Genomic DNA, 18077 nt, shown 5'->3' with positions numbered 1-18077 from the left:
TCTTCTTTTAAACAAGTGAAGCTGTGAATCTCCAAGCAGATGATGATAAGAAATCTTACTGCTGCCTTTCTAGGCTTGCTGGTTCCTGTTGAGGACGAACACTCTACCCTCCTGATTCTCGGAGTGCTGCTCACGTTGAGGTATTTGGTGCCCTTGCTGCAGCAGCAGGTCAAGGACACGAGCCTGAAAGGCAGCTTTGGGGTGACACGGAAAGAAATGGAAGTCTGTCCCTCAACTGAGCAGCTCATCCAGGTAGGAGCCACGTGGCGCACTCTAGTGCCCGTATATAAATGACATTCAGAGAATCAAATAATTTGCAAGAGAAATGGCAGAGCCGAGGATTAATAGTCTCTGCAGCTGGGCCACCTGATTCCGATCCTAGGTCACGACCCCTAGCTGTGTGACCTCTGTATGGCACATTCCCTGCATGAAGGTAATCTCTCATGAGGCTACCGAGAATGCCGTACCCTGTTTGTAAAGCCAGGACTCATGAAATGTGCTCATTCGTACAGTAAGTATTTACTGAGCATCCACTGTGTGCTTGGCACTAGGGCAGGTGCTGGGGATGCAGTGGTGAGCTCTTGCGGTGTGGTCTCTGCCCCGGGACCCGTGGTCTGGTGTACTGGTCTCTCTACCCGGGGAGTTGGGAACATGGTCCCCTGGGGCATAGGAACAATATGTTAAGACTTCTCTTTGCAGTGTAGAGAAACCCTGTATACCTTCTGATACGATGTGATCAGCAGCTGACTTCAGCAGTTGACTTCATTCTTTGTGGTGTGCTCATCCAGGTTATTTTGTTAACCTTGAGTGTGGCTGCGTTTCAAGCAATTTCATAAGCTTGGCTTAACATGTTAGGGTTTTCACCATATTTCGTGTACTGGATGCTACTGAAGCCCTTACCTTTCCTGTAAGTCACATGGTCAAATGGTGTATATAGGAGTCGAGGCATACAACCCGGGGTCTTGAGACGGGTGCCTTGGTTCTGTTTTCTGCTTTCCACATATCGATGACGTTGTAGTTCATAGGTATTTATTTGGGCCAAGTGGACTTATGAGTTGTGTCCCTTACCTAAACTTTGTAGGGTACAAAATTTTAAGTGGCTTAAAATAATTCTTGCATAGAATTGATGACTCGAAGGTAATGCTTTAATGATTTAGGCATTGAGTTAGGTAATATTTGTAAAGTGTTTAGAATATTTCCTGGTGCATGGTAAGGCCCTGGGAGTGCTGGTTAATGAAAAATAACTGAGAAGGAGCAGGAACTAAGAAAGTTTGGGGTCTGACAGTTCACTCCAACCAGCCGCCCTTCTGCTGTTTTATAGAATATCAGTAATGATGTTCTCAGGAGGTATGACGATTACATATTGCCCTCTCAAAAAACCATTACTGAATGTTTTAGTGAGTAAAACAGGTTTTCTAGAGGTAATAATACATTTAAAAAATGGTTATTTCATTCTTATCTTGCTTGTTTTACGTTTTATTATGGTGATTTCCAGACATACAAACACAGGTGGAATAGCCTTTAGTAATTATCGCCTGTGTTAATAATTATAAACTCGGGTCAATTCTGGTTCTCTCATTATCCCTTTTTTTGCATTATTTTGAAGCAAATTCCAATCATTGTACCTTGAAGTATACCAGTTCGTATCCTTCTTTGTTTTTACAACTTGATGACAATGCCATGGTCACACCTAAAAAGAAAAGAACATTTCCTTAACATCAATTATCCACTCATCCTGTCAGTTGTTTACTTTATTCTTTTGGAATCAGTATGCAAGTGAGATTGGCTGACAAGGACCGTGACTCTCTTTGGTCTGATGGTCACTTCCATCGTGAGTCCATTTGTTGAAGGGACAGATTGTCCGGTGGCAGTCCTGGCAGTCTGATTGCTTACAATTTTGTAAGTGAACATATTTGTTTTCTGTATTTCCTATAAATTGATAACCAGCTAGAGTCTTGTCAGATTCAGTACACATTTTATGATGTGCATGGTATCTGAGCTCTGTAGTACTCGTATAATATTTTAAAATAAATACGTAAGTACTGCAGTTCCATACTCAGAATTTTTTTCTGATGTTTAAAGAAATGCTGCTTGGTCAAGAAACGTTGGAGATCATTAGTCTACTGGGAGAAGCAAGCCAATAACCACTAGACGGCGTGGTGAGGCAGTGGGTTCGGGGTGCTGCGGAAGCACAAGTGAGGAGGCCCCTGCATGACCAAGGTCAGGGAGGCGTGCCCTAGAGGCTTGGTTAAGAGCTGATGCTGATGGTGGGTAGGATTTGACCAGACGCCCGGAGGTGGGAGAAGTTTATAGGCAGAGACTACAGCCTTTGCCAAGTCCAAGGAGTGAGCATGCGTGTGCAGATGGGAACCGATGTGGGTCCCACGAGGTCTCAGGGCTCCTCGCCGATTAGCAGGGGCGCTGGTGAAAGTCGTGTGAGGCTAGAGGGATGTTGGAAACTACGTCAGACTGGGGCAGCAGTAATCCTGGGAGGACCGAGTGAAGGGTATGGGGTGCGGTGCTTAAGTACTCATTTTCTTAATGGTGACTTTTCTCCAAAGTGAGCAAATGACACTGCACAGCACTGAATGAGCATGCAAGACACGATTATCTCTAAATCATATTTTAATCCATTTTCTTTTGGCTGATAACCATTCTGACTTAAATTGTTTTGAGTAAGAAGTTCAACTCTGCCAATGTAATTTAGCTAACTACAGCATATTTAAATAGAACTTAAAGTAATCCTGAGCCTGGCTAAATTATAAACTGTAAAGTAAGTGTGGGCAAAATATAGATACTTTAAAAAATTTTTTTATTTAAAATTTGTTTATTTTGATAGAGAAAGCTCACGCAGGAGTCGGGGAGGGTCAGAGAGAGAGGGAGAGAGAGAGAGAATCCCAAGCAGGCTCCATACTGTCAGATCAGAGCCTGATGCAGGGCTTGATCTTAAGAACCTTAAGATCATGACTTGAGCCAAAATCAAGAGTTGGACGCTTAACCGAGCCACCCAGGCCCCCTGGATACTTTTAGATATGCAAGAACTTAGTTTGCTTACCATTGTATGCTTTTTGAAAAACTTATTGGAAGGTGTATTCCAGCAAAATGAGGAATAGATACAAAAAAAGAGGAAAGCCTGAAATCCATAAGCCAAGACCTAACAACCCAGAAATGTGGTAGAAGTATTGTAGGAGGGACTGGTGAGCAGCACACCATCCAGATTGGGAACGGGGTTGGAGGAGCTCCACGAAACTGCCCACAGCGAATGTCAGGATTAAGAAGCCGGGAAAAAGGCGCCTGTATGTATTTACAAGGAGGGGAAAGAGCAGTGAAGAGCAGTTCTAGGAGAACCAGGAAGATTCATTAAAGGGTGTTATGCTCCAATTACGAAGCAAATTCCAGTGTTAACTAATTTTAAGCAAATCTTGGATTATGAGAAAAGAGAATCTGTTTATTATCTTTGGGACATTTTCTTTTAAGTGACACAGCACTAGTAAAAATGAAATGTTTCTTTTTGGGTCCGGTCACATGAACGGCCTTTGCAGTAAATAGTGTGTATGTACACATGATAAGATACATGCTGGAGTTTTAATATTTATTTGCGTTAATTTATTTTTGAGAGGGAGACAGAGCATGAGTGGGGGAGGGGCAGAGAGAGGGAGACAGAATCTGAAGCAGGCTCCAGGCTCCAGCTGTCAGCACAGAGCCCGACACAGGGCTTGAACTCACAACCGTGAGATCATGACCTGAGCCAAAATCAAGAGTTGGACGCTTAACTGACCGAGCCACCCAGGTACCCCTTCATTCCATTTTTAGACTCAACTTCTAGGCAAAGCACACATGATTTAAATAGTGTTACATAGTATGTAAATGGTATAAATCTTAGTATGAAGTACCGAGGGGTGCCTGGGTGGCTCAGTCGGTTAAGCGTCCGACTTCGGCTCAGGTCATGATCTCACGGTTCATGGGATTGAGCCCCACATTGGGTTCTGTACTGGCAGCACAGAGACTGCTTGGGATTCTCTCTCCCTCTCTCTGCCCCTCCCCTGCTTGTGCTGTCTTTATCTATCTCAAAATAAATAAACATTTTAAATAATAATAATAATACTATGAAGTAATGATGCTAACAGAATTTGGGAGGGGTAGATGAGTAAAGGAAGTGTGAAGTGCTTATTTCTTCATTTTACATAGAAAGTTTGTCGAAAATAAATGGCTTCAGAAATCAAGGTAGAAGCCGATTATCGTGAGCAGGGTGCAGCGACCTTCCTCTGCAGGGCCAGCTGTTCAGCTCTACCACCGCGGCAGGAGGGCCACCACGGACGATAGATGTGGCTGTGCACCCCCCACCCCCCATCTGTCCAGAAACAGGTGGTGGGCAGGTTTGGCCCGTGGACTGTAGTTTGTAGACCCGAGGCCCGTGGTGATAGAGGCTGTCCTCAGAAGAGCTAGACACAAATGATTAAAAGAAGCTGCCTCTGAGATACTTACTTTTTGTTTTATCCCCTCTGTACTGTTTTTTTTTTTTTAATGTGTATTACTTTTAGGATATTAAAGGTAGCGCTGCCCAATTCACCAAATAAACACGCAGGGTGCCAGTTAAATTTGAATTGCAGAGAAATCGTAAATAATTTTGTGGTGTAAGCATGCCTGAAATTGCACAGGACATAGTTATGCTGCAAAATTATTCATCTAAGATTCAAATTTGACAGGGTGCTTAGTATTTTGTCCGGCAATTCTAATTAAAGGGAAAGAGAGCGGCACCCGGCTGGCTTAGTCGGAAGAGCATGTGACTCTTGATCTTGGGGTCATGAGTTTGAGCCCCACGTTGGGTGTAGAGGTTACTGAAAAAAATAAAATTAAATTAAAATTAAAAAAGAAATAAAGGTAACAGAGTGCAGTGTGTTCATATAATGTAATATAGTATTAAGAGCACTAGGAAAATTGGATGCGATGCTTTTAAAATGAAACTCCTGGGGTGGTCGGTGGCTCAGTCGGTTAAGCATCCAACTTCAGTACAGGTCATGACCTAGAAGTTGGTGGGTTCGAGCCCCGCATCGGGCTCTGTGCTGACAGCCCGTAGCCTGGAGCTTGCAGCCTGCTTCAGATCCTGTGTCTCCCTCTCGTTCTGCTCCTCCCCAGCTTGTGCGCGCACTCTCTCTTTCTGTCTCTCTCAAAAGTAAATGAATAGACATTAAAAACAAGGTTTGGAAACTTTTTTTCCGTGGTGCTCAGGACAGTGCCTCTTGCATTGATTGTGAGACCAGCTGCAGTTGCCACGGACGGGAGCTTTCTTCTCCCTTCCTGCTCGCTGGTTGGGCAGAGGCAGGTCTTCATTAGCCTGTGTGGCACTTGTGGAAGTGCCTCATTTTTGTAAGGAGTTAATCTGACCATGGACAACGTGCCAGGAATTTAGAACACAGCACGGAAGCCGTGACCACGTTGGTAGACGTGATGGAGACGTTTCTAGGGGGAGAAATTAAGGCACAAATTTGCTAACATAAGACTCAAAAGCAGCGAACCCTACGACACATTTTAGAGACCATGCTGATGACACTCGTCCCTGTGTTTCCAGGTTTACGAACTGACCTTGCATTACACTCAGCACCAAGACCACAACGCCGTGACTGGGGCGCTGGAGCTCCTGCAACAGCTCTTCAGGACGCCCCCGCCCGAGCTCCTGCAGGCCTTGACCGCGCCGGGCGGCGGGCAGCGGAGCGGCGTGCAGTATGGGCCCGGCGGCCGGAGCCGCAGCGGCAGCATCGCGGAGCTCCTAGGTATGTTCTCCGGCGGTCGTCCCCGCGACGCCCGGCTTCCCTCACCGGACGGGCGGCCGGCCCGCCCTGTGCCGAGCGGGGCGCCCTTCGGTCCCTCGGAAGCCTAAGCTGTAGACAGGAAGACGGAAGTGTGGAGAGGTCAGGTGACAGAACGAGGCCTGCGTCTAAGGCCGGCTTCTCGACTCTGACCCGGCTGCCTCCACATGCCATCTCATCTGTCGTGAAACGAAAACTGTAGGGAAAGTGTTTCCAGGACCCGCGTGTCGCGGCCCGAGATGGGATCTTCAAGTCTTTGTAGGGCCTTTAGAGTTCCTTTCTGCCCTTGAGGGCAGACGTTAGGAAACCCCTTCCTCTGCCCCCCCTCCCCCACCACTCTTCTTTAAGCCTTTGGGGACGGGGCCCTAATCCCTGCACGGTGCTGCCCTGCAGACTGACCGCTGGTTTTCCTCCAGCCCCGGTGGGCCCTGTCTGACCTGGAGTTGCCCGTGGGAGCTGGAGTAGATGGGGATCCCCGAAGCGTGGCCTCTAGCACTGGATCTGGCACAGAGGAGGCTCCTGTGGCTTTTGCTGACTCCAGGCTTCACCTGGGCCCGGCGGCGTGTGGTCGATGTAGCGCAGCGCGTGTGTGGCACGGCCTTTGCTCACGGCGTTGACAGCCGAGAGGGTGTGACTGGAGGCCTAATTGCTGCCTCGTTCGAACATAAATGTTTGCCTGAACCATGAGCAGAAAATGAGAATGTGCCTGTTCACGGCCCTGTGTACTGAAGAATCCTTTCCTCTGTGGAATGCACACCTTACGAAAACACTTGCCGGAAATACTAATTTCTAATGGTTGTTTCCAATGAAAATTTATATTTGATTATTAATTGACCAGATAATCTGAGATTTCTAATGTCTTTCATTTGACTTTTTAAATGCACTTTATTTGAGCTTCTTTGGTATTTTAGGGCCCATCTTTAGATCTGTGTATTTGAACGTTGATACAATTTTCATGTGTCAAAATTAAAGCGTTGTGCTTCAGCACTGCCTGTGGAAATATGTTCGTACATTCTCTAGTTTTAAAACTGAATCAAGCTTTTTGAAGATTTTCAAATTCCTTCTGGATTTTAACAGCTTGTCACCTTACTTTCATCTGTCATTTTCTGTGATTTACAGCCGGAGGGGGTTCTTCATGCAGCCCTGTCCTTTCAAGAAAACAAAAAGGTGATTATTTCAGAACTCAGAGTCTTATGTTGGGTCTCACTGCTTTTTCTGTATTTCTGTAATGCCTTCGACTGTGCCTGTGTCTCTTCTCAGCAGAGTGATTGTATTTATAAACGTTGCTGGAATCTCATAACTGGGCCTGAATGGTTCTGTAGGGTGGCCTTGGAAAATTGCTTGTATATCAGAATCGTTGTGTCATAAATTTCTAATGCTTTAGGTCAGGGGTCAGCAAACTTTTCCTGTAAAGGGCCTCTGGTGGGCCTTCCTGTCTCTAATCGGTTCAGCTCTGCCTTGGGGCAGGAGGCAGCCGTAGCCCGTAGCCGTGGCCTGTGCTCAGCAAAGCTTTATTCACAGAAAGGGGCCTGTCCTGGTTTGCCTACTCCTTCATAGAGTCTGTGTTACGTTTTATAAAACTAACTTCCTTTTCTGTGAATTTTGTTTAGTATTAGTCAGGAATGATGTCTGCCTAATTATTTGGTTAATTTGGGCCTGATTATCATTTTTCAACCCTATTTAGCTTTGTACATGCTGGAACGTTCTGATGCAATTTGTTTCTATTAAATCACAGTGTTTTGGATCTATAGTGTGATAGTTTTGGTGCACATTAACACTTTACGACACCAAGTATTTTATTTTCTGGTCTGGATCTCCATAGGAAAGAATTGCTGCCATTTTCTGTTTCGAAATCTTAAAAGACTAATCTTTTTTTTTACAATTTATTGAGGTATAATTGGTATACAACATATATTTTTTGAGTGTTTGAGAGCCTAATGCCTAATACTGTTTGCAGTATCGAATGGGATCTCAACAGGAATAATATTCTACCTTGACTGGATTAAGTAAACATTTCCTAGAACTTAGAATCAATAATATTTGGGCCATGATAGTGGCATACTTGATCAGGTTTGGGATTGTGGTGAAATACCGAGATTGTTTGAAGGCCACGAGGCTTCCGGGAAAGGGACTTTTCAGGCAGGTGGCTAAGTTGCTCTGAGACTTGCCTTATTGCTTAGTCACCTTCCCTGTGAAGAAGACACAGGTGGCTGCTCCCACCACTGAGATGAGTTGTTTCCTTCTGGCCAGAAGGTTGTTGTGTCCTCAATATCTTTTTTGTTTTTCTACGATTTTGTTTTGTTTTGTTTGTTTTCCTTTTTCATGGGGAACCTGTGGTTTTTAAGCTTTTTTGATATAGTTGCAGAATCCTTTTTTTTCAAGTGAGATCTGCAAATCTGTGGGAGACAGAAGCAGAGTGGATGTTGAATGTAGGATGGCAGGGCGGGGGTGCAGCAGCCTTGACCTTGCACCCTTTGAGGTGGGCTCTTTGGGTCAGAGTGGCAAACCCCTGATTCCAAAGACAGCGACTGCCCTCATTAACACCCAAGTGCACAGGGTGGAATTTTAATTTGCTTCCTCAAGGTAAACCACTTGCTCTGTAATAAAGGACTCTATTAGTAGATTAATCAAGTTGCCATGTTAATTTTATCTAGAGTTTGGGTATCCTTTGCTTTTTCTTTGCCTTTTTTCCCCCTTTAATGTCATATCTGTATAGATTTCTGGACGTTATCACACCTAGGGCCTATTTCTTGAAGAGTAGTGAAGTTAGAAGTCAGAAATTGCCAATAATGACTTCTATAGTGTCATCTAATGACCTCTGTGTAATGTAACCATAATGATTTAATTAGTCCAATTAAATCGTTACGGCTTTTTTCTTTTTTCCTACTAATATGCTATAAATTGACATAATTTGGAAACCAAGAACTGATAAATGTGTTTTTAGGACTGTGCAGAAGATGAACCATATCCCATCCTCCCAGATCAAGTTCTGATTGTCAGCCACAGAGTCTGGCAACTTAAAAGAGAACAGAACAGGAGAATAGGAAAAGAGAAAAGAGAACAGGAAAGACCTTCAGGGTCTTTCTGTTTTGTTTTTGAACCTTTTTGTTTTTAAGTTTTTATTTTAATTCTAGCTGGTTACCACGTAGCACTATGCTAGTTTCGGGTGCATGGTAGTTACATATGTGCTCTGGTTGCCAACAGAATTGGTTCCAGCCATAGCTAACAATCTTCAAGATTAAATAATAATATAAATTATTAAAAAAACCAGGTCTAAGTCAGTAAATACTTATTAATTATTAAAATATTTGGTGTTATAGTTTGAGAATCATTGCTTTTAACTTTGTTCCATGTAGGTTTATTGATTTTAATAATATCTAAATATCATATTGTGGCTTCTTTGTGTTTAGCACACTAGACGTATAAAAATACTTTTATTTAAAAATATATTTCATATACTCTTATATGAGAGAGTGAACTAAATATGCTTATGATTTGCCGCTTAGAATGTGCATCTGTTTGATTTTTAAAGTCCTTCGTGTAGCAAGCTTAAGGACTCTTGCTACATCATTTCCTAGGGAAAGTGCTCTTCGGAGACGCAGCAGCCTTGGAGGATGACTCCGAGTCCAGGTCGGAGGGCAGCAGCCCCGCCTTCGCAGGTAGCTCTGAGGGAGGGGCAGTGGTGCTCCCCTCCCTCCTCTCTACTGGCCCCTTCCCTGCACCTTCCCTACCCCTGTCCTGCCCCTCCTGAGGGGTAGCGGTGAAGCCAGCTCGCTCGAATGGTGGCTAACCCATGCTTCTTTTCGAACATTTACTTTGAAACGTGTCTGTGTGTTTTCTTGCATCAAATACTTGCTATTTTCCTTGGTTTAGGCTCTTTTAAAATTAGGTTTATGCTCCCTGAGCATAAGTCTTCTTATGTAGTAGGGGATGGTAGGTAAGTGTCTCATGAATTACAGGGATTGTGAGGGTAAAATGGGATTAAAATTGTGGATAGTTTAACTTGAAAGAAATTTACATTTCTTACAGATTCTTTATTCACTTTATGAGTGATAAGTGTTGCTTAAGATACTAATAACTGGATTAAATGAGAGTGGTTTGGATTGTACAGTCCTATCCAAAAGATTATTTTTAGACAGCTGAAATAAGGCTAAGGTATTTGGGAAGGAAAATCTGAAAAATTCCAGTGGTGATTATTTATCTATTCACTTGTACAAAATAGAGATAGATTTTTTTTTTTTTAGTTACAAAAACAAAACAAAATTACAGCCGTCTGCAGTATTGTTGAGCTCAAGGGCTCACTGGCCCTTGGGGCCTCCAGGAATGACCCCTGGTAACAGCTTGGCGTAGATCTTCTTGTAGTGAATTTTATGTGGTGTGTGTGTGTCTTTTTAGTGGGAATTTTAAAAAAAAGCTAGGAAAATGCTCTGCGCATTGGCCGGACAGGAGGGTAGGACTGGCTTAGCGGTCTGGAGCAGGGTCTGGGGAGAAGGAAAGCCCACCTCACAGAGACGGTGACTTTCTGTCGTTTCCGAGCCCCGCTGGCTGAGAGTGCGCAGACGCCCCGCCTCGCATCCCAGGCCAGGCCGCCTGTGAATCACAGAAAGCTTTATGTGTGGCTCCAAGCCCTGGCTGGAGCTGTTGCTCAAGGACTTGAAGTGGTTATGTTACTGAGCGTGCTTCAGGTTTTACAGTGAAATCCCACTTCAGAATATTGACAGCATTTAAAACTATCTGCTGAGAATCCTTGTTTTATTAATATGACCTGGTAAGAGAGTAAAAAAAGGTAAGTCAAGAATACAGTGAAACACAATGTTAGTCATGTTTGAAGAACGCACTGTTGTCTTGCTTTTGAAATATACTAGTTCACATTTTCATGGTATTTCACGATTTTTTGCAGTTGAAACATTTGGTGACAGTGAATTTGGGGGTATTTTGTGAACATTTGATTTCAACGTCCCTGTTGAACGTTTTTCCTGGCCCTTTGAGGAATGAGTGTTTCTTTGTCTTCAGCCTCAGTCAAGGGTGAGATTGGTGGTGAGCTGGCGGCCTCTTCTGGAGTCTCCACTCCTGGCTCCGCCGGTTCAACTGCCGACTCCGTGGGGCACGACATCATCACCGAGCAGCCCCGCTCACAGCACACGCTGCAGCCGGACTCGGTGGATCTGACCGGCTGTGACTTGGCGAGCGCTGCCACCGACGGGGATGAGGAGGACATCCTGAGCCACAGCTCTAGCCAGATCAGTGCTGTCCCGTCTGACCCAGCCATAGACCTGAACGATGGCACCCAGGCCTCCTCCCCAGTCAGTGACAGTTCCCAGACCACCACCGAAGGGCCCGATTCGGCTGTGACTCCTTCAGACAGTTCTGAAATCGTAAGTGGGTGCAGAGGGTGCCCCGGTTTCTGCAGAGAGGCCTCGCCTGGAGGCCCAGACCCAGACCCTCCTGCCTATTTCCCTCTCCCCATGTGACTCACTAGTGAGAGTGCAGAGGTCAGCAGCTTAGGTCGTTAATGGAGAGTTCAAACCCACCTGAGAACCTCACTGAAGGAAATGGCTGAATGGCATTTGTGTTGAACACGGAGGTCAGAAATTAGGTTAGTTGATGATATGAATGTTGCTAAAACTGCATTTTACATTCTGTAAGAACTTGTTGGGCACAGATCAAATCATTATTTAAGAAATCCATAAGGACCCTGTTGGTAATAGATCTGTGGTCTTAATGCATTGTAATTAAAAACATTAATGCTGTGCATTATTTTAATATTTTTTGGCTTTTCAAAACCTCTTACAACATATCCCATCTTATAGAGCATGGATTTAAGTACTTCTGATCTCTGAGCTAGTGGACAAGAAACCCTTCGGGGATGGTCTCATCAAAAAGTTCAGGAAAAGTTTAGACTGAGTTTGACACCCCATTTTTTTTTAAGCAATTTGTACTATTAAGTGTTCTGTTACTAGTTCATAGGTTTTATTAAGAACTTTTTTTTTTAGCTTGGATAAATGCGGAAGCATTGAATGACAAATCAGGAGATAAAACAGTCGCCTGTCCCTACTGAGCAGTTGTCGAGTTGTCGTGTGCATGGGATTTCTGATGGCCGTGCAGATTAAGTTACTTGGGTAGAGAAGGGAGCTCACTCCCGGTTAGGGTTTTAACTAGAAAACCTGGCCCCGGAGGACAAATAACTGGACCAGTGGGTAAGAAAAGCATGAGCAGGTTCTGACCAGTATGCAGGGAGGGGAAGGTCGGGGAGAGTGCTGGGTCAGGAGCAGTGTGTTAAGTGGGTGGGGCGGGGGGAGATTCTGGTGTGTGTTTATTGCACCCGTTTCCATGGGTATCTTGCCTCTTCACAGTGGATGATTTCTGGTGAATTTGTTAGAAATGGGAGTGAAGGACCATACATAGGAGATTCTGAAAACTTCTGGTCTCCCGAGGTTACCCAGTGGTTCACTGCGTAACAGTGCTGGGAGTAGGGCCTCTGCGGGTCTCTCTGGCCTGTAGAGAATGAACATCTTTCCTTGATAATTTCCACATTGGTGCAGTTCTTTCTAGTTTATGAGGTACTTCCATGTCCCATATGTAATCATTAATTATTTGCTGAACAAATACATGGAGCGCCTGTTAAGCTCCAGGGATTGTTCCCAAGCCGGGCATAAGTAGAGGGCACCACATGCAGAACTGCTCGCAGAAAGCTAACATCCCAGAGTGGGAGTCGCAGAACTCCATATGGGGCCGGACAACGAAGATCTTTGGCTTTCTGAGCCATACTGCCTGTGTCACATAGTCCTCTCTGCTGCTGTGTGAAAGCGGCCATAAACAGTATGTCAATGAACTAGCATGCCAATAAAACTTCGTTTATAAAAACAGGTGGCGGGCCAGGTTTGGTCCTTAGGTCATAGCTTCATCGTCCCTATTCTAGAGCGTGTGCGTGTGTGTGGGGGGGGGCAGATAATAAGCCAATAATCAGTCAATCGGTACGTAAATAAATAGGTGGTGATAAGTGCCATGGACGGAAGAAGCAAAGTGAAGGGGCTGGGGAATTTCCTCGTGAGACAGCTCAGCGTGGTGGTTCAGGGGCCTGTTGCAGGGAGCCACCAGAATGTGGACCTGTCGTTGACTCGCTGTGCAGTCTGGGGCACTTGTGTCCCCTCTTGCCTCAGTTTTCTCATCCATAGATTGAGGACAGCAGTACTTGTGCCTTAAGGCTCACGGAGGTCACAGGAGCCCAGACGTGTCGAGTGCTTTTTGATCCTGCCTGGCATGTAGTAAGATATTCAAAAAGTATTGGTTTTTGTCATGGTAGGATTTCTCATTGTAAGTTTTCTTTTTTTTAACTGAGGTAAGGTTTTTTTTTTTAATAAACTAATTAGGATAGTGGAGGAAATTGTTTCTTTTCTGGGTTGTTTTTGAACATGTAGCTTGACGTTTTTTATTTAATTGTAAGGATTTGGAATGACTTTTTAAAATGATACAGAATTTACTTCAGTAATTACTCGTGTACTGAGTGAGGTTCCATCATTCAGTTTTTCAGGCAAATTACATGGGATTTCAAGTGAATGTGAATATTTTATTTTGCAATATGGAATCATAATCCAAGTTTTGGCTAAGTAGATGACATACTGTGTCCAGAACTTAGTTGATTTAGTCCTAGCAGCTTCGAAGCTTAACCTGGTGTAGTGTTAGGTTTTTGTCTAAAAGATTTCCCTCATTTTTGACTTACTATAAAATTTTCTTGTAAAGACAAAGATTTTTTTTTTAATGTCAAAAAGAGAAAATTTCAGATTGGAATTTATTTTGAATTTTTATAGCCGTGAAGCTTTTTATAATGTAGTAGCAGCGTGTGGTCAGCGAACTGGATTTTATATGCGTGCATGTCTGTGCATTTAAGGAAATGACCTTTGTGTTAGTACATAAGATGCGGTCCCTGTGATTTCTGGCTGTGCCTTTGCCTACCCACGTTGGAGAGCCTGTCCCTCGGTGACGTCCCATCTGAACCTTCACCAGCCCCTCTCGAACCGTGCAGGTGTTAGATGGGGCCGACAGCCAGTATTCGGGGATGCAGATCGGACAGCCACAGGACGAGGATGAGGAGGCCGCGGGCATTCTTCCGGAGGAAGACGTAGATGCTTTCCGAAACTCCGCAGCTGGTATGTGGACTTCCGCGGTGTGCTATGGAGCCGTCTTGTTTTCGACCCCAACGTCTCAGTTTTACCGTGGCTTCCTAGAAGATGTCTTTGTTTTCTGAGTTGTAAATAGCAGATGAGGAAGATCAGTTGAGGAATGACTGTCCTTTTTCTTGATCTAAGTCCTATACTTTCACGTGGGCTTTGTGTAAAAATGTATATTTGCTATTGAATTGGAAACTTGTCACTCAGTCCCAATCTCTCTGATTTTGAAGCCCTTCAGCAAGCACATTTATTGAAAAGCATGGGCCACAGCCGGCGGCCCTCCGACAGCAGTGTGGATACGTTTGTCTCAAGAGACGAAGCTGCCGAAGCAGGAGATCAAGAAAACAAGGTGAGGTAGTGAGGCCTGAGCCCACTCCGCATTCTGAGCTCACGTGAACGCTTGAGACCGCCGTGGCTGCTGTCTGTGCGCTGTGCTCCCAGCTTTCCCATCTCTGAGCTCCTGCTCAGCCATTTTGCCTTAAGTACTGACCTCTTCCTGGGTGTGCTCTTCCTTTCTGCCTCCCCAGGTGCGCCCCAAATCCTTGAGAATTGCCTGAAGGTCCGCCTCACTGAGAGTCCCTCCCAGACAGACCTGGCTCACACCAATTGGGCCTTTCGTCTGATGGCCACGCATAGTCTTGCGACCTGTCTTGGTTTTGTTCATTTAATTGATTTGTTTATTCATGGTGGTAAAATACATACGGCAGAAACTGCCGTCATCGCACCGCAAAGCGGGCAGCTCAGGGCACAAGTGCCGCACGTTGCGCAGTCACCACCCTCCAGCCCGGAACTGTTTCCATCTCCCCAGACGGAAACTCCGTCCCCATTAAGCACTAACTGCCCTCGCCCCCAGCCCCTGGCTCCCACCCTCTGCTTTGTGTCTCCGTGGATGTGACTCCTCCAGGAAGCTCTTATCAGTGGGATCACGAAGTCACAAAGTATTTGTCCTTTTGTGACTGGCTTATTTCACTTGGGATGATGTTGTCCAGGTTCACCCGTGTGGTGGCGGGTGTCAGGATGTCCTTCCTTTCTAAGGCTGAGTGAGGTCCCGCTGAACGTGTGCACCACATTTTGCACATTTTGCTTCTCTGTTCCTCCACTGATAGACACTTGGGTTCCATCTTCCGCCCGTGCGAATGATGCTGTGTGGACCTGGGGGCGCATGTGTCTCTTCAAGACCCTGCTCTCAGGTCTTTTGGATGTGATGTGTCCCCAGAAGTGGAATTGCAGGACCACACGGTAATTCTAGTTTTAGGTTTTTCTGAGGAACCGCCACACTGTTTTCCGCAGCGGCCGCACCATTTTACGTTCCCGCTGACGGCGCCCAGGCTTCCAGTTTCCCCACATCCCCGTCAGCACTTGTTATTTTCTGATTTTTTTTGACAGCAGCCATTCTATTGGGTGTGAGATTGTAGATCACCGGGGTTTTGATGTGCCGTCCCCTATGATTAGTGATGTTGGGCATCTTTTCATGTGCTGACTGGCCATTTGTATGTCTTTGGAGAAATGTCTATTCGAGTCCTTTGCTCAGTTTTTTTTTTTTTTAATTTTTTTTTTTTTCAACGTTTTATTTATTTTTGGGACAGAGAGAGACAGAGCATGAATGGGGGAGGGGCAGAGAGAGAGGGAGACACAGAATCGGAAACAGGCTCCAGGCTCTGAGCCATCAGCCCAGAGCCCGACGCGGGGCTCGAACTCGCGGACCGCGAGATCGTGACCTGGCTGAAGTCGGACGCTCAACCGACTGCGCCACCCAGGCGCCCCTCTTTGCTCAGTTTTTAATCACATTTGGGTTTTTGTTGTTGAGTTATTCATTGAACTTTTTGTAAAGTATCTCTGAATTGCTTACTTTTTTACATGTAAGCGTCTTCCCAGTTAATTTTAAATTCCTTGAGGGCGAGAAAGGGCGTTCTGTACTTAGTCCCTCTGTAGATGCTCAGTCATCCTGTGGACTCAGCACTTCCTTCCAGGTCCCCTCTGAGCCAGGTCTGCTCCCTCTCGGCTTTGGGCATTCCTAGGGCTCTTCCTCTGTCTAAGTAGCTTCCCCTTGTGCTGCAGATGATGGCTCATGCCGTCTTTTCCCGAGTAGGCTCCTGATGCCAGGTCTCAGCTGCCTTCTATCCCGCGTGCCCTCCCTGCACGCTGAGCTCATCCCTGCCATGGCCCACGTGACCCCGTGTTAGGCCTGCCTCTGACCGCTCTCATCCTGCTCCGCCATGATCTGTGAGGTCAGGCTTGTGTATGATGGAGATGGGTGTCTCTGTATCCCCAGCGCCCGGCATAAGTGCTGCTCTGGAACTATTTGTTGAATGCACTGATGAATGAATGTATTGGTTCCTTGATTACGAGACGGACAACAAAGTGTCTTGTTTCTCTGTTGTAGCCTTGCCGGATCAAAGGTGACATAGGACAGTCTACCGATGACGATTCTGTTCCTCTTGTCCATTGTGTTCGCCTTCTGTCGGCTTCGTTTTTGCTGACTGGGGAGAAGAATGGTACGTATATAGCAGGGTAGGTCCAGCATTGAAGGAAATACCTAGGTTTCAAGGTCAACATGGTGACCAGTTTGTCCCTCGTTGTGCAGCAAAGGGAGGAAGTAGAAGCTGGGCGTGAGCTCTGGTTTTGGCTGACCCACGGGAGTGGCGAGGGGACGCTGAGGGAGCTGGGTTACTGGGTTTAGTTTGTTTACGTGGCCACCGCATGTTTACCGCCTTGAAGCCGAACGTGACCGAGGTGGTTTCTTTGCAGTGTTGGTTCCGGACAGGGACGTGAGGGTCAGCGTGAAGGCACTGGCACTGAGCTGTGTGGGAGCCGCTGTGGCCCTTCATCCTGAGTCTTTCTTCAGCAAACTTTACAAAGTACCTCTTGACTCCGTGGAGTACCCTGGTATGTTGAAAGTTCACGCCTCATTCCTCATGTTGAATCAGTACTTGGAGAACTGTTTCAAATCATCTTGGCTATGTTAGTTTTAGACTGATCTGGTTTTTGAGTTACTTGGTGGCATTTGAACTATGCTGTAGCTCTATTTAAAACACAGGACTGGCGATGTTTTTAGCTTTCTGGACTCCGTGTAGATGCAGTGTTCAGTGTGAACACACGTGGCGAAACGATAGAGAGCTGGGAGCGTAAGCGCCAGTTCACGTACATGCTGCATTTATACCCAAAGCACAAGTCGTGTATAATCCAAATTGCTTTGGGTCACGCTCAGCCAGGCCAGATGTGCACACTCAGAGACAAGTGGGACCTGAGACCAGCAGAGAACAGCAGATCCCGTCTCCTGTAGCACACGTTCTGGGACACACTCTCATGTTGGAATAAATGGGGGAGGAACCGCACTTCTAAAATTGTCCTCCCGTGTTCTCTCCCTTTCTTTGGGCGAGGGGACACACTTGGGCTCTTGAATTCATATTAGGTAAGTGTGGACTGGTTTGAGTTTCTCTCATCTTTTTTTTTGAAGTGAAATCTTGGAATTTTGATTACTGACTGGCAACCTGGAATTAGAATCCAGAAAATCTGTGCGATATCAAGGCTATGATGAAGCTGGAATCTTTAAACCCCAAAATAGTTTCTACCACTCACGGTTGCTATATTCAAGTCTTTTCTAGATTTGGATCGCCCCCCCCCCCCTTTTTTTTTCTTTCCTAAGAATTAAGCTTTTATTCTGAATTAGAAAATTGACGGTCGGGGCCTGCACAGTGGCTGGGCAATTTCTCTCTGCAGAGGAGCCATATGTGTCAGACATCCTGAACTACATCGATCATGGAGACCCCCAGGTCAGAGGAGCCACGGCCGTTCTCTGTGGGACCCTCATCTCCTCCACCCTGAGCAGGTCCCGCTTCCAAGTGGGAGACTGGATGGGCACCGTTAGAGCTCTGACAGGTAATGTTCGGAGTTTTCGGGGTATTTTCTAGATAGAATTCTCAGGCTCAAGTTTACATAAAGACGTCTCCTGTTTGCTCTTTTGGTCAGGAAATACATTTTCTCTGGAGGATTGCATTCCTTTGCTGCGGAAAACTTTGAAGGATGAATCTTCCGTCACTTGCAAGTTGGCCTGCACAGCTGTGAGGGTAAGCATGATCTTTTACAGAAATCAATTCTTTGA

The 18077-nt window shown here is 45.6% G+C and overlaps 1 protein-coding gene across 1 annotated transcript in view; it reads left to right on the top strand.

Moving 5' to 3' along the window:
* HTT (huntingtin) overlaps positions 1–18077 on the top strand; it is a 149282-nt gene that overhangs the window by 34962 nt on the left and 96243 nt on the right. The window contains exons 8-18 of the mRNA XM_047094146.1: positions 74–252; positions 5570–5771; positions 6927–6974; positions 9386–9466; positions 10821–11182; positions 13831–13954; positions 14206–14324; positions 16359–16470; positions 16724–16861; positions 17696–17854; positions 17945–18042. Coding sequence (XP_046950102.1) covers positions 74–252; positions 5570–5771; positions 6927–6974; positions 9386–9466; positions 10821–11182; positions 13831–13954; positions 14206–14324; positions 16359–16470; positions 16724–16861; positions 17696–17854; positions 17945–18042 — 1622 coding nt within the window. The remainder of the gene's footprint in view (positions 1–73; positions 253–5569; positions 5772–6926; positions 6975–9385; positions 9467–10820; positions 11183–13830; positions 13955–14205; positions 14325–16358; positions 16471–16723; positions 16862–17695; positions 17855–17944; positions 18043–18077) is intronic.

Source organism: Lynx rufus, unplaced genomic scaffold (genome assembly GCF_022079265.1).
Source record: "Lynx rufus isolate CCGP_SWC_20201006 ecotype Redwood Valley unplaced genomic scaffold, mLynRuf1.p SCAF_38, whole genome shotgun sequence".
Taxonomy (NCBI): domain Eukaryota; kingdom Metazoa; phylum Chordata; class Mammalia; order Carnivora; family Felidae; genus Lynx; species Lynx rufus.
The sequence above is the reverse complement of the archived record's forward strand: the minus strand, read 5'-3'. Positions and strand labels throughout refer to the sequence as shown.